Below are 25,833 nucleotides of genomic sequence, written 5' to 3'. Positions count from 1 at the left end.
GGTTCTTCTCTATAGAATCCAGACATTTTGCTCTTGCTCTTGGATCGATCTGTTCCCCCTCCCCCTGCCCCAGGCCCTTTCTCTTCTCCCTCTCTGCCCTTCCCATGGCGACTCCCCTGGTCTCTGTTCTTAAAGGCCAGTGAACTCACCTGAGAGCACCTTCCCAATAAACCTGCCTTTTAATATATTCTAATCTGTCTTGAAATGGCTCATTTTACCGGCAGAGAAATAACCTATCAGTCGTCTTGCACACTTGAGTCACCTCCCTAGCCATTTTGTTCATGTATAGATGTACAACTTTTTAATGGTTTTTTAAAGGTTTCATTGTATTCCTATGTATTTTAAAAGTTATTTTTATGTATAAGGATGTTTTGCTTGCATGTATATTTGTGCACCATGTGAATACCTGGTGCCCTCAGATACCAGGAGAGAGTTTCCTCAGAAACTGAAGCTAAAGATGTTAGGCATCATATGGGTGCTGGGAATACAATCCAAGTCTTACAAATAGCAGCCAGTGCTCTTATCTCCAATGCCGTATCTCCAGCCCCGTATGTAAGTTTAACCAAGTTTCTATCGATCATTGTCTAATGAGTTATTTTTAGCAGTTATAAATAACGTTGGCATGAATGACCCTGTACATGTAATTTTTATAGGACCAGTGCATTTTGGCGCCGGTGTGGTTAGAAAACACAGGCCAGGAGAGTTCCGGCCTCCGGTCAGCAGGTGGCGCTGCGCCCGCGTCTAACCGGAAGCGCCGATTGCCCCGCCGACAAACTGCTGGTGGCCGCGCAGGCGCGCTGTGCGGCTGGCGCGGGAGCCTGGCGGAGGGTCGCGATGCCGTACGCCAACCAGCCAACGGTGCGGATCACGGAACTCACCGAAGAGAACGTCAAGTTCATTATCGAGAACACGGACCTGGCGTAAGGCGGCGAGGGGAGAGGCGGGCGGGCGGGCGGCCGAGTCCTCGAGCTCCTGACCTCGGGGCTGTGGCTTCGGGGCCGCTCACACACCGCCTGTCTTTCCTCCTGTAGGGTGGCCAATTCCATTCGGAGGGTCTTCATCGCAGAGGTGCCTATAATAGGTAAGCGACCGTCCCTCGGAGCCCGTGCCGCCGGCCCTCCGCCCGGGGTGGGGGCTGAGAACACTGCGGTGCTGCACGCTGGGCTGGGGCAGCCTAGGCCGACCTTGGTGCGTGCCTTGCTCAGCTGCGGGGTTCCCTGTACTGTTCGTCTACCCCAAAGCAACAGAAATCAAAACCAAGCACTGTTAAACAGCGGAGGGCTGCAGCCTCCTCATCCGGACGGTGTAGATGCTAGGCGTCGTTAGCAGGTGATGCAGCGATTGACGAAGTAGTGTAGATGATGCGCTTTTGCTTTGACGTCAGTGTTCGCTGCTGGCTGGTGTCTTTTGAACATATATGCTGATTTTACAAAATCATGGGCTTCGTTATGTAGTTTGAAATCTACACATACAGAGTGTACCTGGTCTCTCCCATCCTTCCAAATAGTACCCTGCTATACTTTCTTGTCGTCTCCCCCTATCTTTTTGAAAACCTTTATTTACATATATGTGTCTATCTCTGGGCTCGAGAGTACCAGAGTTCATGTGTAGAGGTCAGAGTACAGCTTGTGGGAGGGGTTCTCTTTTCCCACCATATGGGGCCCAGGATTGAACTCCTTAAGGCTTGACAACAGAGAAGTATCTTGCACATCTTGCAGGCTCCGAACTTTCTCTTTATTAGAGAGAGAGAGAGCATGTGTTATAAAGATTTTCTAATTTTGGGGTTTTTGTTTGTTTGTTTGTTTGTTTGTTTTTCAAGACAGGGTTTCTCTGTGTAGCCCTGGCTGTCCTGGAACTCACTCTGTAGACCAGGCTGGCCTCGAACTCAGAAATCCGCCTGCCTCTGCCTCCCAAGTGCTGGGACTAAAGGCGTGCGCCACCATGCCCGACTTGTTCTTTATTGTTGAAGTGTGTGTGTGTGTGTGTGTGTGTGTGAGAGAGAGAGAGAGAGAGAGAGAGAGAGAGAGAGAGAGAGAGAGAGGCAGACAGACAGACTTAAGTTGTTTTTTTTTTTTTAATCCATCCTGGTGTTTTTTTAAAAATGAATTTATTTCTGCTGCATATGTAAATCATGTACGTTTTCAGTTAGAGACAAGACATGGGCAAGCATAACACAAGGCAAAATATGACACCTGTCTTCAGGAGAGTCTGACGAGTTTTGTTGTTTGTTTGTTTGTTTGTTTGTTTGTTTTGAGAGAGGAAGGAGGCCAAAAAGGAGTGGAGCATTTGTAAACATGGACACCCGAGGTTTTTTGAGACTGGGAATTCCCACTAGGGGTGGGGGAATGGGAATGGGTATTCAATGGGCCCCAGAAGTAAATCATCAGGAAGCTTGGTCCTTGCTTGGGTTGAGGAAGCACTGTGGGGAAGGGCAGTTTGGGCCTATCCTCAGCTGGTCTTCTGGCCTCTTCTTGGCCTACGCCAGCTCCTTGAGAACTGGATTTCCAATACCATTGATTTCTGAACATTATTGTTTACATGCAGGTGTTTGCTGATGGGTGACTAGACACAAGCTTAAGTGAAGCATCTGTATGCTACAGCCCCATATGCCCAGCAGTGCCTGGGGGCGGGGGGGGGTTGGGTTTTATTGTTAGTGGGCTTTCCCTGGTGAAGCTGTCCAGTGAACATGTACTGATGGGAGGAACACTGAAATTCCAAGTGGGCTATCTGGTTATATCACAAACGAGGTGTGGGCCGTGAAACTTGGGATGTTTTGCTCTCGTGGTGTTTTCCCTGACTTTAAGTTTTTAAAACTGTGTCTCTGTGTGGGGGTGTTTAGCAGTGAATGCAGGTGCTGGGGGTGGCCAGGGGTCTCAGATGTCCCTGGAGTTGGAGTTACAGGGGTTATGAGCTGCCTGACATGGGTGCCAGGAACCTCATAACTGCGGAGCCATCCCTCCAGCCCATGGTGTCCAGATAGCTTTTGTTCTTGGGTTTGGGATTGGCACAGGTAGCAGATTTAAAGTAATCCTTAGATAAGTATTCAACTCCCTAAATATCCCAAAAAACTCTAAGAGAGAGTATGTGCATGCATGTGTGTGTGTGTGTGTGTGTGTGTATCACTAGCAAGGCCTATGCCCAGTTCACTGGGGCAGGAAGGTGTTATGTATGGCGTGTGGGATGCCTGAACCTGGAGCCATCACTTTGAAGTCACTTTGAGCCTCTTGTAGCCAGGTCAGGACACCTTCAACTTTGTAAGCTGAGTTGATGCTTTCTTTTTTTTTTTTTTTTTTTTTTAATTTTTGTTTTTGTTTGGTTGGGTTTTGTTTTTTGAGGCAATGTTTCTCTGTGTAACCCTGGCTGTCCTGGAACTCACTTTGTAAACCAGAGTGGAGACAGTGCTGCTGCAGGTCTGTAGATGAGTCTGGTGGCTAGTCCTCACTCACCCTGTTTTGTTGCTGCCTTTTCCAGCCATCGACTGGGTTCAGATTGACGCCAACTCCTCGGTCCTTCATGATGAATTCATCGCGCACAGGCTTGGTGAGTGCTGGTGTTGAGGTAGAAGGGATCAAAGTGGGACGCTCCTGTCCCCAGCCTGTGTGACCTCCTTGAGGCTCTCGTGATGGTTTGGCTGTTGGCTGTTCTGCAAAGCACTCTTCTGTGTCTTGCAGGTTTAATCCCCCTCACCAGTGATGACATCGTGGACAAGCTGCAGTACTCCCGGGTATGCGTGCTGGTGGGAAGACTGGAGGCACGGGGAGGGGGCAGGGGATTGTTCTCCCTGGAGTCTTCCGGGGTGTCTCCATTCCAGTTGTTGTGGCTTACGGTGGAGATGATGTCTTAATAGTGTGGTCCTTGGTTCTGATGGAGCATCAGATTGCTCTCAGCACATCCAGGCGTCATCAGTGAGCCTCAAAAGGGAACACAAGGGTGGGTGTGGTGGCGCACGCCTTTGATCCCAGAGCTTGGAAAGCAGAGGCAGGCGGATCTGTGTGAGTTCCAGGACAGCCAGTGCTGTACAGAGAAACCCTATCTCAAAACAACAAAAAGAGTCCGGGGAACATACCCACTTTTACGGATGTACAGGTCTGCCTCTGTGTCTGAGCAGGTGGGCTAAGGTGAAAAGAGGGCATCAGAGCCCCGGAAGTAGTTACAGGCAGTTGTGAGCTGCTGGACTCAGGTTCTGGGGACTGAGCAGCAGGTACTTCCAACGGCTGAGCCATCTCTCCAGCCTCCATTTATTCTTTTCGGTTTTGTTTTAGTTTTTAAGAGAGTCTCACTATGTTGTTCTGGCTGGCCTTGCAGTGAAATCTGCCTGCTCTGCCTCCTGCATGCTGTGGTTATTAAAGGCGTGTGTTCCCATGCCTGTCTGAGAAATGTTAATAAAACACCGTTTATTTTTTTCCTCTGTAGATGTTAATGTTTTACTACATTTGCCTGATTTTCCTCTAACCTTTTAGAAAATGAGTTGTACGTGCCCTACCCTTCTCTTCTACATACTTGAGCACATGTCAGCGTGCTGTAATCCCCTATGGCTAGATGCCTGTATCCCACCATATACAGGGTTACCTAGTGAGATATACCATGGCTCAAAGTGCACAAAACGCTGTAAAGATTGGCAAATGTTGATAATTAACAAAGCTGGAAGGTGAGCATATGACAGGTGGCAATCTGTCCTCTCTGTGTTCTATATGGGTAAAATTTTCCATAAGCGATTTTGAAGTAAATATTAGCCAGATGTTGTGATACATGCCAATAATCCTATCGCATGGGGAGTAGTAGCAACAGAAGGACCATATATAGTTTAAATTTCTTATACATACTAAATTTCAGACCAGCCTGGGCTACATGAGTGCCAGCCTCCCTCCCCAAATAATCTAAAACTTGAAAGGTGTTTTGGTTTTTTGGGGTGGTTTGTTTGTTTTTCCTGTTTTTCCCTTCTTTGTATTTTCAGTTAATTCCTAAGCTGGTCTGCATAGACAGGACTCTATAGTCCCATACAACCTTGGTCCCTTAAGATGACCTCTCTAAGGCACTGCTATATTAGGAGTGTGCCCCCTAGTGGTCACCTGTAGCGGTGACCGTGGAAAGGAAGTGTAGTTAGTTATCCTGAGGTGAACCAGATGTCACAGCCCAGAAAAGGCTGGGACTGTGGTCACCCCTTTTCACCAAGAAGAATCTGGAAAGAGCTGGTTAGGAGAAGCAGAGTCCAGTCTCCTCATTCCAGCTGTCCTCCTGCCTCAGGACTGCACATGTGAAGAGTTCTGCCCTGAGTGTTCTGTGGAGTTCACTCTCGATGTGAGGTGCAATGAAGACCAGACGCGCCACGTCACCTCCCGAGATCTCATCTCCAACAGCCCCCGGGTTATTCCGGTTAGTGCCTTTGCCCTTCTCTGCCTGCCTCCAAGTGGGACAGATGCGAACCTACCCTGCGACCATCCATGTTAACTGCCACCTAGACGTGCTGGTCCCGAGTTCCTGAACAGAGCAGTATTGGTGCCATGTGCCCTATGTTGTTCAAAGACCCCTTTAAAGGCCTCTGGGCTCTTTGGACAACTCTGCCATCTCCTTCTCCTTCTCAGCCTCCTTTCCCTGGATTGACAGATTATAGGCTGCATTTGCTGAGAGACAGTTGCCAAGGTGACTGAGAGGTGAGAGGCTAATGCATACTTGTTTGGGCTTCCTACAGGTGACATCTCGGAACCGGGATAACGACCCTAATGACTATGTGGAGCAGGATGGTAAGGGGGTGGGGCAGGGAGTGAGGGGGTGGGGTAGGATGATAAGAGGTGGAGCAGTCAAGCTGGTGGCCAGAAGATGCAGAGGTCAGATGTACCCCTTTGAGTAGCCTGGTCTCTTTCATTCATCTTTGGACCCTTTGCCAAGATGTGGATTGTCTTCATGCAGTACCACAGGTCACAAGTTGGAGAACTTGCCTGTTTTTTTTCCTGGCTCACTCTCACCTCTCCCTGCAGACATCCTTATTGTCAAGCTGAGGAAGGGGCAGGAGCTGAGACTTCGAGCCTATGCCAAGAAGGGCTTTGGCAAGGAACATGCCAAGTGGAACCCTACTGCGGGAGTAGCTTTTGAATACGATCCAGACAACGCACTTAGGCATACAGTGTATCCCAAGCCTGAGGAATGGTATGTTCCTGGGGGGAAGGGGAAGCAGCAATGGCTGTAGTGAGCGAGAGGTAGGTGGGTGCTCTGAGAGCCTTGCTACAAGCAGAAGTAGCCTCAGTGCCTCACCTGTGCTTGCCCTCAGGCCCAAGAGTGAGTATTCCGAGCTGGATGAGGATGAGTCGCAGGCTCCCTACGACCCCAACGGCAAGCCAGAGAGGTAAGACCCCAGGCCTGCTTGTGACTGTAATTGTAAATAGAGGTGTGGGAGGCTGTTAGGCAGTCACACACCCAAGCTCACCACACCACACCCCATCCCCCACCCTGTGATAGAAGAGCTAACTGCCAAACTCACATACACATCTTGAGTTGGTCTTCATTCCTCTCCGGTCACTGTGAGGAAAGGGGCCTTATTACCCCATGCTGTTTCTGGCCTTCCTGTTTGGGCTCCAGCCAGAGTGAGAGTGACCACAGCCCTCCCTGAAGTGCTGAAGGGCCGTAGCCAGCATCGCGTTTGGGTTTTCCTGCCGTCTCTGGTGTAGAAATGCACGTAGAGTCATCTTAGGGTTTGTACAGCAGTGCTCTTTAGAAGTAGCTGTAGCTTCCTCGGGGAACTGTGAAGTGGATCTGGACCATTCCGAATAAGGAGTCTTAGGAAAAGGGAAGACCCTGTCCTGAGGTCAAGGGCCTCATAGGAATGGAATCAAGTCTCAGAGAACAGAAGGGAAGTCTGCCCGAAGCTGGAGCTTTGCCTCATGAGAGCTCTCACCCCACTCTTGTCTCTCAGGTTTTACTACAATGTGGAGTCGTGTGGCTCGCTGCGCCCTGAAACCATTGTCCTCTCAGCCCTGTCGGGGCTGAAGAAGAAGCTGAGTGATTTACAGACTCAGTTAAGCCATGAGATCCAGAGTGACGTGCTCACCATAAACTAGCCACAGCTCGCCTGCCGCCGAAGACTAGGTTCACGGTGGCTGGACTTCAGGCTTTGGGAGCCCTTGTGGTTTCCGGGCTATGTACTGCACAGTCTGCCCCTGGAAGGCCATGGGGGAGATGGCCAGGGTCCCACTGGTGTTAGACACGGCAGGTTTTATTAGGCATTGAGCATCCCGGGCCCTACTGTAGTGGTTTTCAGGCAGCATGAGGGGAAGCACACACCAGCACGGAAAAGGAGGAATATTTATTGATCAACAGTAGTTGTCTTTTTAAAAGTTTTTATTTTTGGCAATAAAGAGCACAACATAATCTCCTTCATGCGTCATCGTGCCACTAACTGAGCCAGTTCTGCCTCCCTCCCAAAGGGTTGGGCCCATTTCTTGTACAAACTAGCTGACCTCTGGGTGGTCATTTCCTGGGTCACAGAGTTGGGCTGGCTGTGCCATCTCCCTGGCTCTAGGGCACCCCCTGGGAGGGGCCCCCTTATCATTCTGCCACACATGTGAACAGTGGTTATTTACAAGGTCTGTTCCCACAAATCAGAACCCTAAAGTATTAAAAAACAGAAACACGCAACAAAAGGTTTGATGTGAATAGAAAGATAGCCCTTCTGCACGGTAGTCAATAAATACCAGCACTAGAAAATCAATTGCTTTAATTGCATTTCAGCAGGGAGCCTCAGCACCGTGTGGGGAGATAGGAAAGTCTTAGTTTTGGAATCTGGCCTGGGGTGACTGGCCTGGGCAAGGGACTCCCCCTGCTGGAGCACTATACCCCTGGTCAGTGAAGGAGAGCAGCAAGGTGCTCCCCACAGCAGTCCTGCTGCAGTCCTCCCTCCGGGCTGGCCCCAATTGTCCTCTGCTGCTGAGGTCACGGGAGCCCTGCCCAAAGACATCTTCAGCCTACTGAGCAGTGCAGAAAGTGCATTTAAAAGCCAGATGCCACCTCTGCTTAACACTCCCAAGTGCAAGGCTGCCACGTGGTGCAGGGAAGTTTAGGACTCTTCCTGTGTCACTGTAGGCCCAGAGGACAGAAGCTACCTGCTGTCCTGGCCCTTGGGCTTCTGAGGAAGAGCCAGCAGACAGCACCAGTCTGATTGTCCCCCTCCTCTGACCCTGGCAGCTCAAGCCATCTTGGCAGCAGGAGAGTTGTATCACTGAGGACAGGCACTGCCACCCTCATACTCAAAAACAGCCTTGACCATGCCTGGTCGTGGAATTAAAAATGGGTATGTGTTGGTGGGGAGGGATAGAGGGAAGCCTCATTTATACAGTATATGTTATAAGCCATATATATTAAAACCATTAACAGTGTTTAGTCCCACGGTGGCTCTTAGCCCCTCATGCTCAGGTGGTGTGGCCAGCCATGTGCTGAGGTCCAGCCTCACCCTTGAGGGCAAGGAGGGATAGCTTGCTCTCCTCTGGCTCTTGGCCACCAGCTCCTCGAAGCTGTCCATGGGCTGTGGCAGTGAGCCTTCCAACAGGTGGCCCAGCAAATCATGAGTTCTCTCCAGTCTGGCTGTCACTGGGCAGGGGTCTTGGCCTCACTGCTATCCTCCTGACTGGGCTTTGGCTTAAGCAAGATGAATCTGTTCAGGAGGTCTGTTTCCGAGCTGGCCTGGGCTGCCCCATAACTTTCCCCTGTGGACAGAGATGCAGGCTCAGAATCTGAATCCAAGACCAAAGGCCATTGCCCAGGAAGCCTCCATGGAGACAGGCTCCAATGACGACTCACCATAGCTGGAGGCTTCAGCAATGTTCTGAGAACCCGTGATATGGTGCCAGTACGCGCTGCGGGGCAGCATGGCCGTGGGTGTGCAGGGATAGGAGTAGTGCTCGGTGCCCTTGTTCAGCAGCTGTGACACAAAGGAGAGGTCCCGTCTGTGAGTTCTGGGGACACTGCTGCCAGCCCAAGGCCCTGCCTGACTCACAGCGAACATGCTGGTGGAGACTTAGCTAGCACATCTGCTCCACCTCCCAGTGCCCTGGGGCAACAGCCACTGCCTCACCCTCACATTCTTCTCCATCTCCAGCAGGACCCGCTTGTGCTGCTCGGCGATGGCCAGGGTGGCACTGTGAACCCGCTGGTAAATCTGCTCCCCCTCCTGTGTCTGAAAGGTATAGAGTCCTTCCCCAGCGTCACACATCCTAAGGACACAGGAAGCAAGGAAGGCAACGTGTCAGGAATTCCACGTGTGTGTGTGTGTGTGTGTGTGTGTGTGTGTGTGTGTGTGTGTGCTCCCGCATGAGCGCATGCAAGTTCTAAATGCCAGCTGTGGGTGTACCAAGGTCTTCAGGGAGAGGGTGGCCATGGTCTGGGGAATTGGCCACAGTACACAGGCTGAGCAGTAGTTACCACATAACCCGTGGAGGTTGGAAAGCTGCTCTGCAATTATTCATTTAGAGGAACCTAAAGCATCCAGGAAAATAGTCACTCAGCCAAGGTTACACAGAGGGTAGTGTGGAGCTGAAGCCTAAGCAGGCTGGTGGAATCCCAGCAAGGGCCTTCCCTAGCTACACCATCATCCTGTCAGGCTAGGTGCTTTTTTACCCTCCTATAGGAAACTGGTACTAAGGCCACAAAGAAAGTGTCACTGCTGGCAGGGACTGAGCCAGGGAGCTGGGCTCCTTCGCTTGACCTGCTTGTTACAAGCTAATTACTTCTGGCTTTGAGTTCCTCAAATGTAAAACTGAAGCATTATATACCACCACCACCACTACCACCCCCGGGGTGGCAATCTGATGAATGAATGTGCCTGATACCATGCAGAGAGAGCAGTCTCCATAATGGCCATAGCGAGCCAGGATGGTAAGAAAGAGGGTACTACCTGCCCGCCTCAAAGGTAAAACGCGTAGCATCTCGGCCATAACGGCGCAAAGAGCAGAGGGGCCACGAGACAAGCTTCACGCGGGGGTTGTGTATGTCCCAGAGGTAGATGTTCTCGTGAGTGATCTGCAGCTTGCACTCCCCATACACATCCAGGTTGGGGCAGGGTAACAGGAAGACGTTGAAGCGATCTGTGGCAGCAGTAGATAACAGCTGAGCTAATGTGGTGGAGGGAGTTGGGGGGTCCACCTTCCCCCTCCCCACTTTGAGACCCAGCCCCAGCCTCACCTGTCTGCTCACACTGTACTCCTGGAGCCAGGAGGTCAGGCTCTCCCAGGCTGATGTCATTGAGCCGTGATCCCAGACATTCCACGGACAGTGTCTTGTACCACTCTTCTGCCTCCAGCTCTAGAGAAAAATAGTACTTCATAGTTCTGCCAGCTCAGAGTCCCCAGCAGCCCACCCAGTCTGCCCTGGGTTGACTCATTGCACCTTGCAGGAAGGCCTTGCTGCCTGCCTTGCCCACCTCTGTCTGGGACCTACTCCACTAAGAGCACAGCTCTCCCACTCTTTCTGCAAGGGTTGGCCTTGCTCTGGTACTCACTGCCTAGACCACCGACTGACCAGCCCGAGGAGAGCAGATGGAGCCTGCAGTCCTCGAGCCTTACCTGAGTCACAAGTGAAGGTGCGAGCAGAGTCATCCGTGAATATGATGGCCACCGCCTGCCTCTTGGTCTCCTTGGGGAGCCGTGTGACACACTTGACGTTGCTGATCTCAGTCACCTGGAAGGACATCCCAAGAGATTTAGCCAGGCCGGGGCACTTCACCCTACCTCCCATAGCTGGGTTCCCCAGGAAGGTACTCTCAGACCTCAGGACTCAGCAAGTCATCTTTGCCCACAGGTTGGGGGATCTAGGGCCCAGGCCCCTAACCTTGGGGCAGCCTCGGAGGCACACGGACTTCTCATCAGGATACTTCTCCAGCCGCTGGGGCCCCTTGCTGGAAGATTTCCGGAACACCAGCCAGCACCTCCGGTAAATCTATGGGTCAAGAAGCTGATGATCAGATTGTTGCTGGACCATGATCCCCAACAATGCTGCCCTGAAGTTACCCCAGCCTCCTGAGGGAACAATACTACACCCTTCCCTGGATCCTAGCTTAGAGAAAACCTTAGGATGGTAGGGTAGCTACAGGATAGCAGCCAACAGAGGGGCAGCCCTACCCAAATGGCCAAGGTGAGTGTTGATGTTCATCTCTATCGGGCTGTTCTATGATGCTCTGTGTAATGGAAGGAGCATTTGTGGAATGCTTCCTATCCATGTGTGGGGCGCTGGCACTATTTAGTGTCAGGGTCACTCCTGAAGGCAGTCACATTGCCGCCTCCATTTCAGAGACTAGTGGAGTATGAAGAAGGCAAGTAAGGAGGACCCAACAAGCGCTAGGTCTGGTGTGAAGACAGGATTTCTAGAGACACACCCATTACCATAGGACAGACCACTGTGGCCATACATGACGTCTCCCAGAGACAAGAGGTAGCCCCTTGCACTCAGCCAGTCTCTGCCTCATCCTTGCCCTGTTCTTGGGCCTGGGCAAGGCTCTGGTGTGAGGGGAATCACTTTTGCCCCCCAAGGATTTCCCTCAGCAATTAACAGTGTGCCACAGGAGTTCCCATGGGGACCAGAGGCCCACAGAAGCTAAGGGGGCAGAGCTATGAGCCAGCTGTGCCTCCACAGCACGGTACCTTCCTTATGTGGTATCTTGCCTGTCCCAACCGCTAAGTACCCTGTGCTCTATGCCCGCTGAGATTCTCCAGAGCTTCATAAACTCCTATAGAGGTGACTCTTCTCCAGAGACAAACTGGCCTACTGGACACCATGAAAAGCTGTCCCAGCACCTCCATAAACTGCCCATCTGACCTCTTGCAGCGTCTCTCATTCCTACCTCAAGGCTCTCTTGGATTTACCAGCTCCTGCCAACAGGCTTCAAGCCTGGCAGACCTGTTTCCCAGACATCCCTGTACCATTGTCAAATGCAAACAGGAGAGTGAGTCCTAAAGAGGGCCTGGGCTGAACAGAGGAAGGAAGAGGGCCACTGGGCCATAGTCACTGGCCAGCCCAGCTACCTTCTCTGTGTATGGCAAAGGTGCACTAGGCCACAGTCCCAAAGGGTTGGCAGTCATCTCAGTTACTTCTCTACCTGTGCCAAAGGTGCACCAGGCCCCTAGCAAGCAGATCACAGAACAAGATGGACCTAGACAATCCTTGTCCCTGGAACTCCCTAGAGTTGGGTCACTTGTAGCTCCTGTCTGGGACCCTGGGAGGCATGTCTGCCCCTGCACCTCTGCCCCTAGCACAGCTCTGATCTGTCCACATGAGCCTTTTTAAAGCAGAGACCGTGTGTACCATGTTTTCATACCCTTTGCCAATACCAGCTAGCAATTACTGACAGCTATGCATATGAGTGCATGAAGGACAGGGTGGGCAGACAGATGGATGAATGGGTAGATCACTGGGTGAGAGCTGCCCAAGCACCCCACCCCACCCCACCCCACCCCACCCGGCAGCAACACAGGAGGCCTGGGGGCCTGAGCACCCTGGTTGCCTGGTTACAGGAGACACACTCACACAACCCCAGGGAGCCATGCACTCAAGAGCTCTCCTCAGTTCTCACAGGTCTTTGATCAGCTCTAAGTACTCTGCCAGGCTCTGCTGAGGGAGGCGGGGAGGCCCTGGCAGGTAGGAAGGGAGGGAGCGCCATCCCGTTTCCATTCAGCACACCCCAACCCCTGATCCCTGGAGACTGAGATAAGACACTGCCTGGGGCAACTGCCAAGCCTAGCCCCTCACAAGACTGCACAGTAAGCTCAGGTCTGTGGAGAGTAGAATTCCCTGGACACAGTGGATACCAATCTGGGCCAGGCCACACCCCACCCCACCTGCCAGTTCTTCCCCTGGTCTGTCCACTTCTCTACTTGGGGTCTGGGAACCCTCCTGTAACAGGTCTGACACGGACCCCACAGGACTGTCCTGTTGCCAGCGCTTTCCTGGTAAGCCCTGCCCTGGCCAGAGCTCTGCTGGCCCCTGGGGACTTACTGGATCTAAGCACAAGGGATGGCAGCAGGAATGAGGACTCCACTCCCAGGGCCTCTTTGCCTGCCCTTAGCCTTGCTCTTTGTTCTGTCTTGGAAAGAACAGAGTCTCTATAGGCTTGGGCCAGTGAGACTCTGAACATACCCAGCAGCCCTGCCTGTCTCCATCCACTGATGGCCCAGCTGAGGGCAGTGGACTGCTGGCCCTTGCCTGGACACAAGATGGCTCAAGAAGAGCCCCAGAACCCCAGGAGGAACAAGAATCACCCCCACTCTAAGGTGGCCCTGAGTAAGACAAGTGACCCGTGGGCATCTCGTCACCCTTAGAGCTTTAAACCCAACCCATCAAGGTAACAGGGAGGGATCAGAGACTTGAGTCACCTGTCACCAAGGCTTGCTTTCCTGCTGAGAAGAGCCCCTCAGTGGAGGTAGGGGACAGCAGGGGATCAGAGGCTTCAAAGAGAGCCTGGAGCCCTACTCATGCCCCTGGGGATGTTTCCTCCGCTGGAAACCAGGATTGGGTAGGGAGAAGGGGTAAGTGCCCCTCCAAGCCCCAACTCAGGGCCACCAACAACAACTCCAAGGAAAGCAGCCTGTCCCAGAGCAAGGGCCGTGGTGCCACCCACACATGGGGGAAGTGACAGCCCCTCAGCCTCTCTGGCCTCAGCCCCTGATGTCCCTACCCCTACCTTGCAATGAGCCACTCTCCTTCCCAAACAATTCTTTAGCACCCAAAGCAACCAACCGCCTAAAATATGATGAGGGCAGGCTCTAAACACATTGAGACACGGGTGTGTGGCAGGGCGGGCGGGCGGGCGGGCTGGCAGAGGGGGGGAGGGTCACTTTAAAGAAAAGAGGACAGAAGAGGTGGGGAGCAAGGCAAGGGAGGGAGGGAAAGGGAGTGGGGAGCAAGGGGAGGCAGCCCCTGAGCCAAAGCTGCTCTCCTCTCTTGACAGCCTCACTCTTCAGTCACTCCTGCTACCCGGTGGTGGCTGCCACCTCCACTGCTGCCAGTGCCTCTGCTGCTGTGGCCACAACTTCAACAATAGCGGGGATGCCTCTGCCAGCCTGTCAGCTACCACTACTGGTCCAGTGGCCGGGATGCCAGCCAGCCCAGCTGGGGCGAGAGATGCAGTAGACGGAGGCTGGCTAGCCACATGCCAGCCAGCCAGTGTTGAGAAGCCTCAAACCACAGTCACACAGTACCCAGTGCTGGCGGGCGGGCAGCATGCCCCCACACACCATGCCTCCAGACCTGTCCGTCCTCAGGACTGTTTATTGACAAGGGCCCCCGCCAGGGTGGCTCACCCCGAGCTTCCTGCTCTTCATCTTCACATAGCCTTGCTTGACGATGTCGTTGAAATTGGTCGCCATGGTTGCCCCACTGTCTTTGGGGTGCCGGCTGGGCTGAGTCCGGGAGGGGTGCCCAGGTGGCTTGGTGTCCCCGATCACCTGTTTAAGACAATCCTCACCTCCCCCGCCTCAGCATTGTTCTAGCAGATCCTTCGCCCAGCTCCTGCCAGAAACCCAAATGACAGGGAGATTAGAGCCAGTGACATCTTTCTCTCCCCCTAGCTGTCTCGTTCTTTTTTTCCTTCCTCTTCCCACACTCCTCCCTCCCTCTGCCTGCCCGCCCTTCCTCCTTCTCTTCCTCCCCACCCCAGGACGGCAGAACCATTCAGGAAAAAGCGAGGTGGAGGCAGAGCAGAAAAATGGTCCAGCCCAGTCCCCTCCCTCAAGGCCGGGGCTGGCAGTTAACCCCTTCCTGGGATGGCTGCCTCCCGTTTTGCTTGCTGTGGAGGTGAAGGCAAAAGGGGAAGGAAGGAGGCGGTGGGGCTTTGGAGGAGCCTGGCCCCTCAGCTTGGTGGCAACTGGCCAGCCTCTTACAACTTCAGGGCAGACTTAGAGCAACTTGCCAGAGCACACACGCCCTCCTGAGGACTTCCAAGAAATGGTGAGGGGGTCAAGAGATGGCCCAGGGTTCTGTACCTACAAAAGCCTACACTTCCATCCCACCACACTATACCTGGTTCTCTCCAGCCTGATGAGGCTGTGAGTCACCAGCTCAAGTCATTCAGACCCTGCTCCTGGCCCCTGGACTCTTGGGCAGCTCTTCTGGGGACTGGTGTTTCCTGGGCAGGAGGGCAGAGTCCAAGGGGTGGGGCCCTGGATAAATCTGAGGAGTGTGTGGGACTGTGGGCTGTGGCCTCTGAGGAAGTAGACATTTACCCTGGCCTTGGAGCTGGAAGGAGCAGGCCAGTCTGAGGGTGGGGACAGGGTTCCAACAGGACACTTGATCTGGCCGAGCCAAGAAGAGGTATGTTCTGAGCACGGGCAGGCATTAATTATATAAAGGATGACCCAGGGAATGGGATGTAGCCTAAACAATTCAGGAAACTTGGGAATAGCAGGGGAGAACTGGGCTCAGTTAACACTGACCCAGGCAATCTCAGCCATGGCTCAATCTAACACCTTCATTCTATACACTGGTAAAGAAAATACCCCAGAGAGAGTAAGCCACCAGGCTTAGGTCACACAGCAAGCCCAGGACACAACCAAAGATGAATGAGAAGTTCCCCGTGTGGAACACTTATCTTGTAGCCCCCTTTGGCTTCCTGCCACCACCTAAGCTTTCTCTGCCATGAAGGCGCAATAGTCAGGGTTGTGCTCCCCACAAGACTCCCCACATCTCCAGGATCCTTGGGTGGCAATGCAGTAGCATTTCTGGGGTCAGCTGGACATCTGTGCTGCCAGAATGGGGCCCTAGGGCAGGCACGCATCTCAGTCTGCCAGCAGCTTGGTATTAATTAATCTCCTAGAGGGCCTGTCTATTGAGTCCCTAACAAGGAACAGATGGGACTCCATTGGGCACAGGCAAACAAGAGGTGGGGCAGAGGGGTTACCTCTCTCTTCTATGTAGTGACAGTCCCCTCAGCCCTTCACGTCCTCTATCCCAGCTCCCACATCCAGGATGTTCCCACAGCAAGTGTTCTGCCTCTCCCAGGTCTAATTGTCACCAGCCCTGTCACACCTGGGCTCTGGCAGTCAGAGAGGGGTCAGTTTTTCCCAGCTCTGTCTCCACCACCTGCCTCTGGAGTTGTCTTGACCCCAGGACAAGCTCCCTCCTAAGATGACTAGCAAACTGGCCACTGGCGGCTGGTCGCCAGCACTGAAGACCAGTTTCCCAACCTGTCCCCAAGAAGTCGTCAGGCCCTGGGATCTTCTAAGATAGCCCAGACAACAAGGAATACAGCTCTCGCAGGCTGTGCAGTCTTTCAGTTTTTTGGGGGACATTAATTTTGGGGGGGAGTGGGGGAGGTTGGGGTGGGGATGTTTTTTGTTTTTTTTCTCTAAAGGATCCAGGTAGAATCCTGATGATACATACATGTAATCCCAACACTGGCAGTAGGGGTAGAAGTTCAAGGCCAGTCTTTCTCCTTTAAATGAAGAGTGAAGCCAGGAGGTAGCTCCATTCTCCAGAGCCTCCTGCCCAGCCCAGGCCCCCATTACAAACCAGTCCCCATAAACCCGATGAGGCTACTTCTTACTGGCTCCATCAGCCATCTCCTCTGTACAACCCATGGTGTTCCCAAGAACACCCAACACTAGAATCACTGAAAAGTAACGTTTATGGGAGAGCCCGAGACCTGCCTTCTCTGGTCTCTGGTCTCATTCAGTCCCCAGTTAGGTTGTAGATGCAAATACTGACCCAGTCCCAAAATGGAGTGCAAAGAGGGTTGGAAAGAGGGAGCATCAAGAGAGGGATCCAGGGCTGGTAAGATGGCTCAGTGGGTAAGAGCACTGACTGTTCTTCCGAAGGTCCTGAGTTCAAGTCCCAGCAACCACATGGTGGCTCACAACCACCCGTAATGAGATCTGAAGCCCTCTTCTGGTGTGTCTGAAGTCCGCTACCATGTACTTACGTATAATAATAAATAAATGTTTGGGTCGGAGCAAACAGGGACTGAGCGAGTGGAATTGACCAGAGTGAGCGTGAGTGGGGCCAACAGGAGTGAGCAGAGGTCCTAACTTCAATTCCCAACAGCCACATGAAGGCTCACAACTATCTGTCAGTTACAGTGTACTCACTTACATAAAATAAATAAATAAATCTTAATAAAATAAAATAATAAAATAAATAAATAAAAGAGAGAAAGAGAGAGAGAGAAGGATCCATGGATTTAATGGGCAACATGCCTACCCTCGCCCCCTACCAAGACTTAGTTCAAGATTTTAAACAGCAATCCCCAATCTGACCCAAGGCCTCCCTCGAAGGCTCAATAGCCAATAAGTAAGGGCAGTAAAAAAACAAAAAAAAACAAAAAAACAAAAACAAAAAAACAAAAAACAAAAAACAAAAAAATCCTACCTATCCATGGCCACTACTAGCCTCTCACAGAGGGACAGATCCCTCCAAATGTGTGGCACCCTCAGCTTTGGACATGAAGTCTTTGAGTACTGTATACTAAATGGGCGAGATGGGTTTCCAGTAGCCATTCTCATGGTTTTAGGGTTAAGCCTCCCACCCACCTCTCCTCTACCCTAGTATCAATGTGGATGGCTATTCCTGGAGGGATAGTAGCTGCCTTAGCCCAAGCTACCACAAACAGCCAAACTGGACAACTCACACTGCTGCCCTTCCCAGCAAGGGCAGCATCCTGTAGGGAGGACACAGGAGGCGTTCTAGTGCCCTCCCTACCCACCTGCCCCATAGGCTGCACTAAAAGCTCCCTCCCAGAACCCTGCCTGGAGGCCTTGGCTGGAGAACAAACACCATAGAGCCTGAGTCCTGCCTGCCTGCCTGCCTGGCCAGGCTGCCCTACCCTTGACAGATCTGATCTTATCAGGGCTGCAAATCAGTCCTACCTGGACACTATCTCACCGTCCTGGGTCTGTTTTCACTTCACAGCAGAGATTTGATTGCAGGTGAGTTGTCTCCTGCCTGGAGGACTCTCCTCCTTAACTATCAGCTGCCCCATCCCTGTGTGGTTGCTGTCTGAGACCAGCAGGGGGCGCTTCCATAGATCCCTAAGCCCCAGAAGGTTTGGTCCAAGGAGAGCCAGCCACAAGTACTGAACCAGGCAGAGCGAACATGAGGGGTCAGGACATCTGAACACTCATGGTCCCCAGGAATGTGGTCCAATGCCTCATACCACTGCTGTCTGTTCTCCCCTGGTACCCTGCCACCTCTCAGTACATAAAAGCCTTCTCAGGAAAGTTCACTGCGCTTGCTTTTTCCTGCCTCTAACTAAACTCCCTCCCATGGTCCCAAGTATATTCCAACTGCCTCATTTGGAGCTCCGCTGAAAATCTGCCTTCTCCTTCAGGCCCTCCTGACACCCTGGCCTTGCTAATTATCTGTCTCTCACATGTGTTTCAGTCTGTCACATGTCACTATGAGATTTGATGTTCCCAGTTCCTTCATCTGTCACTTGGCCATGTAGGGACACCTACAATGACAGTTCCCAAGCCCCTTCTATCTAGCTATAGCTCCATCACAGTGACCAGGACACTGATAAAGGACAGAGTGGATGCCCAATCTAGGGAGGGACACTAATTATATCTAGCATTGTCCCCATCCTTTCGACACCATTATCAGCTCTGCTTCCAGAGAGTGTGAGCGGCAGCGGGCTCCCACTTCTCCACATCTCGGTGCCAACTGGCAAGACCAGCAAAGTCCAGGAGAACCAGTCGGGTCCATGATCCACAGTTTGTTCAAAGCTGCCTCAGGGGACTTGTGCTGCTGCTGACACTGTCTGAGCCTGGCTAGGGGCCCCACCTTGGCTGGGGTTGTTGGATTAGGTCACATCCAGCCTGGTGCCCTGCCCAGGAATACCCAGCACCCAGGCACAGAGACTAGCAGCAGAGCGAGAGGGACACTACTCCTGGGACCTCACCTGGGATGCCTACACAGCAGCCTGCATTTCTCTAAAAAGGGCCCTCAAAGAATGTGCAGGAAGTGCAGCCCCTGGCGGCTGCTGGAATGTGCTGGAGCTGACACCTGGCCCCTGGCTGCCCTGTCTTATCAAAGCCCTCCATCCAAGTGTCTGGCAATTGTTTTGCTCCCACCGCTCCACGCAGGCAGACTGCACAGAACTCCTGACTGCCCAAGGCTCTGCTCCGGTCCTTATGCTGTGACAGATAGCTGTCTCCAAAAGAATATGTACAGACTCCCAGAGCCAGAGGAGAAAGGTTTTAGGGCAGGAGGCTGCTAGCCCGGAGGACTGCAATGAATAGGAAAGCCACTTGCAGGTCGGATAGACAGTAAAAGGAAAGTGTCTCTTGGAATTTGGGGAGCAGGAAGGCGAGGAAGGCTGCTTCCGGGAAGAGGCTCAGGAAGCCGGGGATCTGGGTTTCTCTGATGGGTTACGTGGGGAATACAGGTGAGGTAAGACTCAGACCTGCACTTCCTAGAGATGGGAGCTGGTTGAGGACTGCTCAGGGAGTTTCAGGGTCTCGCTGGCTTCGAGAGGCGCGTCTGAGTCCTCCTTCCTTAAAGTAGGACGCTCCCATAGCTGGGAGAGCCCGCAGGCTCCGGAGGTGACCAAAGGCGCCCCAGGATGAGAGTTGCGGGAGTCTCACGCCTCGGTGAGGCCTAGGGATCCCCCCCCCCTTTCCCCGCTTCGTATTCCCCTATTTACCTAGGCGCCGAGGCCCGGGCCGGGGCGCTGGCTCCGCGGGACGCGGGGCGGGCTCATGCCCGCGTCTCGGCGCGGCCCGGAGGGGAAGGTAGGGTGGCGGCGCGCGGCTCTGGTTGTAAGCTAGAGTGAAGCGCAGCCGCCAGCTCCGGATCCAGCGGAGACTCGGGAGGTAGCCGGTTCTGCTGATCCGCGACGCCACGCCCCTTGAGGCCACGCCCCGCGCCGCCCTGGCGCCGCGCCACGCCCCACCGCCACGCCCCCGCCCATCCCTGGCATCGTGCCACGCCCCTTCTCGGAGCCACGCCTCGTCCAGGAGTCCTGCCAATGTCTTATTACTAGGACAGAAATTTCCGCCTGGCAGTCTAGCCCTCTGCTCACTTCTAGTACCCACCTCAGTCGCACCAGCTCCTCCCTGAGCTCTAAAACTCAAACCCACGTTGTCTCGCATCTGCTGGAGGCTGAACCCTATATCAACTCCCAGTCTTTGAACCTTACCTCCCAACATCAAGAGTCAGTACCCTGTTAGACATACACTTTGCTACCATCCAGTCCTGCTCAGTACCTGCCCCACTTCCCCAATCGCACGCTCATCTGCACTCTGTGAGAGATTAGCCTAGTGCATGAAGGAATCAAGAACCCAGTACCCACGCATGTATATCCCCTGCCCCTTATCCTCCCAACACTACCTCCCCACCCCCTCTGCCGGAACACTAGAGACTCAGCCTTGTCCAGCAAAGTAAAGGAGCCATTTTCTGTCCCCTTAAAATGTCCCAGGATGGGGGGGGGAAGAAAAAAAATGTCCCAGGATTGTCACTAAAGTGTGTGTTAAGTGGAAGCCACGGGGCTACAGGACAGGAAATGGCTTTCTCCTTCCTGGATGCTAAACTGAACCTCCTGACCTTCCCATGACCTCCTGACCTTCCCATGCAGCTTCCAAACTTGACCCTCTGCTTTACTTCAAACAGCAGCTCATAAAGTCCTTAGCTCTCAAGCCCTCGGAGTGAACTGCTTTCATCCTGGGACACTGCTAGAGAAGCTGTATGACCACAGAGAAAAAAAGTGAGTTTCAACAAAAAGAGACTTCTTAGCCTGGCCCAGTAGTACTTGTCTATAATCCCACGCTGAGGCAGGAAGCTGATGAGTTCAAGGCCAGCCTTAGTGAGATCCTACTTAAGAAAGAAAGAAAGAAAGAAAGAAAGAAAGAAAGAAAGAAAGAAAGAAAGAAAGAAAGAAAGAAAGAGAGAGAGAGAGGGGGGGAGAAAGAAAGAAAGAAAGAAAGAAAGAAAGAAAGAAAGAAAGAAAAGAAAAGAAAGAGGGAGGGAGGGAGGAAGGAAGAGTGAGGGGGAAGGAAGGAAGGAAGAGAAAGAGAGAAAGAAAGAAAGAAAGAAAGAAAGAAAGAAAGAAAGAAAGAAAGAAAGAAAGGGAGAAAGAAAGGGGGAGAAAGAAAGAAAGAAAAGAGGGAGGGAGGGAGGGAGGAAGGAAGGGGGAGGGGGAAGGAAGAGAAAGAGAGAAAGAAAGAAAGAAAGAAAGAAAGAAAGAAAGAAAGAAAGGGAGAAAGAAAGGGGGAGAAAGAAAGAAAGAAAGAAAAGAGGGAGGGAGGGAGGGAGGAAGGAAGGGGGAGGGGGAAGGAAGAAAGAAAGAAAGAAAGAAAGAAAGAAAGAGGGAAAGAGAGAAAGAGAGGGAAGGAAGGAAAGAAAGAAAGAATAAAAGAAAGACAGACAGACAGACAGAAAGAGAAAGAGGGGGGAGGGGGAGGGAGGGAGGAAGGAAGGAAGGAAGGAAGGAAGGAAGGAAGGAAGGAAGGAAGGAACCTTCTCTAGGTTCAATCCCCTGAGCTGCAAAATTAATTGTAATAATATAATGAAATTAAGAAGTATCATCTCTAAGTGGGATTCCTAAACTTCATTCTCTTTCAAAATTTTTACTCAATATCTACTTCTACCCACGGTGCTAATTCCTCTTTCTTTCTTTCTTTCTTTCTTTCTTTCTTTCTTTCTTTCTTTCTTTCTTTCTTTCTTCTCCTCCTCCTCTTCTTCTTTTTCCTCCTTTTTTTTGACACAGGATTTCTCTAGCAGTCCTGGAACTGGATGTATAGACCAGGTTGGCCTTGACCTGCCTTCTTCTACCTCCCAAGTGCCACCATACCCAAATTTGTATCTAATTTTTGGCTTTACACTTATAAGGCTGTTTATAGATCAACATGCAGGTGGATGGTCTAACACAGAGTCAGTCTGAGTCCCTGATGTTTTCCTACCCTGAAAAGCTACAGCACAGGACGTTAGCAACTTGAAGTCACCATAGGGAGTTTCTATATCCGCAAAGGTGTCCCTCTGCCCCCTTCCCTTCCCTCCTCAGTGACCCTAGGGGACATCTTGGTGTTCCCCATTTCTACAGCTGGTAGAAGGTTTCACAGCTGGAATCATAAAAAGTGTAATCCCTGGTGGTTTTTCACTTGGTAACTTTTGTTAGTGGTGACTGAACCCAGGGGCTCTCAGATGGTAGGCAAGTGTTCTACCACTGAGCTACATCCCAGCCTTAGTTTTTTACTTTCTATTTCAAGATAGGCTCTCAATAAGTTACCCAGACTGGCCTTGAACTTACTGTGTGGCCCAGGCCAGCCTTAAATGTGTAATCCTGCCTCAGCCTCTGGAATAGCTGGATTTATCAGTTATGTGTCCAGAGAGACCATCTTGCTCAGTTTAGTCAAGCCACAGCAGGAATCCATAGCTGCTTTGGTGGTTGTATTGTATTGTATTCCAGCATTCTGCTGTATGGGCGGACCACCATCTGTTTATTTATGCACCATCCAAGGACATCTGGGTTGTCTCCAGGTTTTCTGCTATGGAGGTTGTGAATAGGTTTCTGTGTAAACTCACGTCATCCTTCTTGGGTAAATGCTACAGACATAATTCTGAGCTGTGTAATTACAGGTTGTCACTATTTATTTATTTGTTTGTTTGTTTGTTTGTTTGGCTTTCTGAGGCAGGGTTTCATTGGGAATCCTGGCTGTCCTGGAACTCTCTCTTTTAGACTACTTTTTAATTGTCAATATAATAGTTATTATCCTTTAACCTTCCTAGCCTGCAACAAAGGAGTAATTTATCCCATGCTCTCCAGCATTTGATTTCATCACTGCCTTTTCAGTTTGGGGGGCTTTGTGACCATGAAAAGTTATATCTCATCGCGGTTTGTTGTTGCCTTTTGAGAGTTCTTAACATGTTGGAAGCACTGCGCCTCATCTGAATCTGTGGTCTGCAAATATTTTCTCTGTTCTTTACCTCTTACCATATATTTAATGTATTCTCTTCCCTACTTTTTTCTGTGTATGTGTGTGTGTGTTTATGTATATGAGTGACCTATCTTCACACGCACCCAAAGGGGGCATCAGATCCCATACAGATGGTTGTGAGCCATCAGGTGATTGTTTGGGGATTGAACTCATGGCCTCTGGAAGAGCAGTCAGTGCCCTTAACTGCTGAGCCATCTCTACAGCCCTCTGTTTTGGTTTTGGTTTTTTAAAGGATTTCGGTTTTTCGTGTGTGTGTGTGTGTGTGTGTGTGTGTGTGTGTGTGTGTGTGTGTGATTGTACGTGAATGGCACATGTGGGTAGATGCCTAAGGAGGCCAGAAGAAGGTGTTGGATCCCTTGGAGTTGGAGTTATAGGTGGTAGTGAGTCACTCATTGAGCATGGGAACCAAATTCAGGTCCTCTGGAGGAGCAGCAGCAAGAGCTCTTAACCACTGAGGTCTCTCAGCCTCATCCTTCCCTACCCTTCCCTTTCCTTCCTTTCTCCCTCCCTCCCTCCCTCCCTCCCTCCCTCCCTCCTTTCTATCATTTCTGTGCAAGGAACCAAACTCAGGGAATGCGGTACCACTGAGCCACCTCCCAGTTCAGCAGATACTCTTATAAAACAAAGCCATTTAAATTTTTATTAGGGGCATATTCATTTTTCCTTTTGAAGCCAGTCTAGAAAATGCATTTTCTTCTTTTTATTTCACAAATTTCATAATTTTCGATTTTACATTTAGATCTCTGATCCTAAGGGAAGCATGGCAGCACGTGCCTAGGATTTCAGCATGGAGTAGGCCGACAGAGATGGATTACTGTGATTTAGACACCAGCCTGGACTAGACAGGACGTCCCAGGACACCTTAGGCTACATAGACTCTGTCTCAAAGAAACAAAAAAATGCAAAGCAAATGATGATCCTTGTTGTGGGGGTTGGCCAGGGTTGGGGGAAAGCTGGTGGTTTGGTTTTTTGTTTGGTTTTTTGAGGCAAGAGTTTGATGTAGTCCAGGCTACCCTCAAACTCATTATAAAGTTGAGGTTGGCCTTGAACACCTGATCCATAGTCATTTGCCACTGTACTGGCTAGGTTTGTTTGTCAACCTGACATGAGCTGGAGTCATCAGAGAGGAAGGTGCCTCAGTTCAGGAAATGCTTCCATGAGATCCAACTGTAAGGCATTTTCTCAATTAGTGATCAATGTTGGAGGGCCCATCGTGGATGGTGCCATCCCTGGGCTGGGGGTCCAGGGTTCTATAAGAAAACAAGCTGAGCAAGCCAGGGGAAGCAAGCCAGTAAGCAGCACCCCTCCATGGCCTCTGCATCAGCTCCTCCCTCCAGGATCCTGCCCTGTGTGAGTTGCTGTTCTGTCTTGCTTCGATGATGAAGAGCAATGTGGAAGTGTAAGCTGAATAAACCATTTCCACCCCAGTTTGTTTTTTGGGCATGATGTTTTCATCACTTCAGTAGAAACCCTAACTTAGGAAGTTGGTACTGGGAGTTGGGGATTGCTATAACCTGACAGTGTTTTGGGGAGGATTGTGGAAAGACTTTGGAGCTTTGGGCTAGAAAAGCCACTGTACTGGATGGCTTTGTTTGTCAACTTGACACAAGCTAGAATCACGAGAGAGGAAGGTGCCTTAATAGAGGAAATGCATCCATGAATTCCAGCTGTAAGGCATTTTCTTAATTAGTGATCAATGTTGGAGGGCCTAGCCTGTAGGTAGTGTCATCCTTGGGCTGGTGGCTTTGAGTGTTGAGAGCTCACTCAGGGGAGATGTTCTGTGGGAGCTTGGAAGATAAGAGTGTTGAGGGCAATGTGGAGGATGGAGGCCTGGCTCGTGACGTTTCAGAGGGAAGATTAAAGGCTCTGTCAGGGTTGTTTGCTGTTTTGATTTAAGATTCTGAGGTTCTGGTTAGTTGGGGCTGAAGAGTCAGCTATGACTAACAAGAGACCAGAACGACTGAAGTGAAAGCTTTGTGTTACTGGGACAATTGATGCTGGTTAGCTGGAGCTAAGAAATTAGTGATGATTCAGAAGAGACCAGAATCACTGAAGTGAAATTTTCTGGGAAGTGTTTCCTGAGAGCACAGAGGATCTGTGTTCCAGTGGCAGCCACAATTGTACCTTGTGATGTCAGCCGGACTTGGTAATGTCTAAGAGTCACCGAGGTGGTGCTGGTTTTGAAGGCCTGAAGGGATCATGAAGAACGGCTGAGGCTTGGCACTGGGAGAGGCCAGAAGAGTCCACTGGCACAGGTGTAGCCTCCGTGGCAGTTGATGGCCAGGACTGAAGATGCCAAAACTCAACATGCAAAGATGTTGAGGCCTGGCATCAGGAAGAGAGCTTAGGAGAGGCTATTGGTGAAAGTGCAGCCCAGGTGCAGCAGAAGACCCCAGCAGTTTCGGGGATGCCAGTACCATGGGATGGCCACCAAGAATAGTATCAGCTGTGGAGTGGAGCCAGCCAGAGCCTAGAGGACAAGCTATGTGTGCTGTGGAGGGCAGAGCCGGAGAAGTGACCCAATGGAGGAGCCCAAAAGACTGTGCGTGTGTCCTAGATATTACATGGCTGGAATTTGCTTTGCTTTGCTTTGATTGTGACTGTGCCTTTATTTCCTTCTTAAAGTAAGAAAGTATTTTTTTAAGGTTTACTTATTTATTTCATATATATGAGTACACTATAGCTGTCTTCAGACACACCAGAAAAGGGTGTCAGATCCTATTACAGATGGTTGTGAGCCACCATGTGTTTGCTGGGAATTGAACTCAGGACCTCTGGAAGAGCAATGAGTGCTTTTCCTGCTGAGCCATCTCTCCAGCCCTGTAAGAAAGTATTTTACTGGAGTCCACAGTTTTTAAAAAAATCTTTTTCTAGGGGGATGAAGGGATTGCTTAGTGGCTGAAAGAAAGCACTTGCTGCTCTTGCAGAGTGGACC

General features: G+C 51.3%; 2 protein-coding genes across 2 annotated transcripts; one reads left to right on the top strand and one right to left on the bottom strand.

The window, feature by feature from the left end:
- The first annotated feature begins 760 nt into the window (after positions 1–760).
- Positions 761–7,366, top strand: Polr2c (RNA polymerase II subunit C). Its single transcript, XM_021169483.2, has 9 exons — positions 761–920; positions 1,032–1,081; positions 3,472–3,540; positions 3,672–3,724; positions 5,245–5,373; positions 5,690–5,741; positions 5,976–6,144; positions 6,266–6,340; positions 6,908–7,366. Exons 1-9 carry the CDS (start codon positions 835–837, stop codon positions 7,050–7,052), a joined length of 828 nt encoding a protein of 275 aa, XP_021025142.1. The 5' UTR covers positions 761–834; the 3' UTR covers positions 7,053–7,366.
- Dok4 (docking protein 4) lies at positions 7,315–14,584 on the bottom strand. The gene is made up of 8 exons (XM_021169481.2): positions 14,277–14,584; positions 10,813–10,920; positions 10,548–10,662; positions 10,168–10,287; positions 9,881–10,070; positions 9,062–9,200; positions 8,788–8,908; positions 7,315–8,693 (listed from the first exon to the last, which is right to left on the bottom strand). The coding sequence occupies exons 1-8, from the start codon at positions 14,340–14,342 to the stop codon at positions 8,575–8,577; spliced, it is 978 nt and encodes a 325-aa protein (XP_021025140.1). The 5' UTR covers positions 14,343–14,584; the 3' UTR covers positions 7,315–8,574.
- Positions 14,585–25,833: the final 11,249 nt, after the last annotated feature.

This window comes from Mus caroli, unplaced genomic scaffold (genome assembly GCF_978045245.1).
Source record: "Mus caroli unplaced genomic scaffold, Mus_caroli_1 scaffold_10, whole genome shotgun sequence".
Lineage (NCBI taxonomy): Eukaryota > Metazoa > Chordata > Mammalia > Rodentia > Muridae > Mus > Mus caroli.
This window is presented reverse-complemented; position numbering and strand designations above follow the sequence as displayed.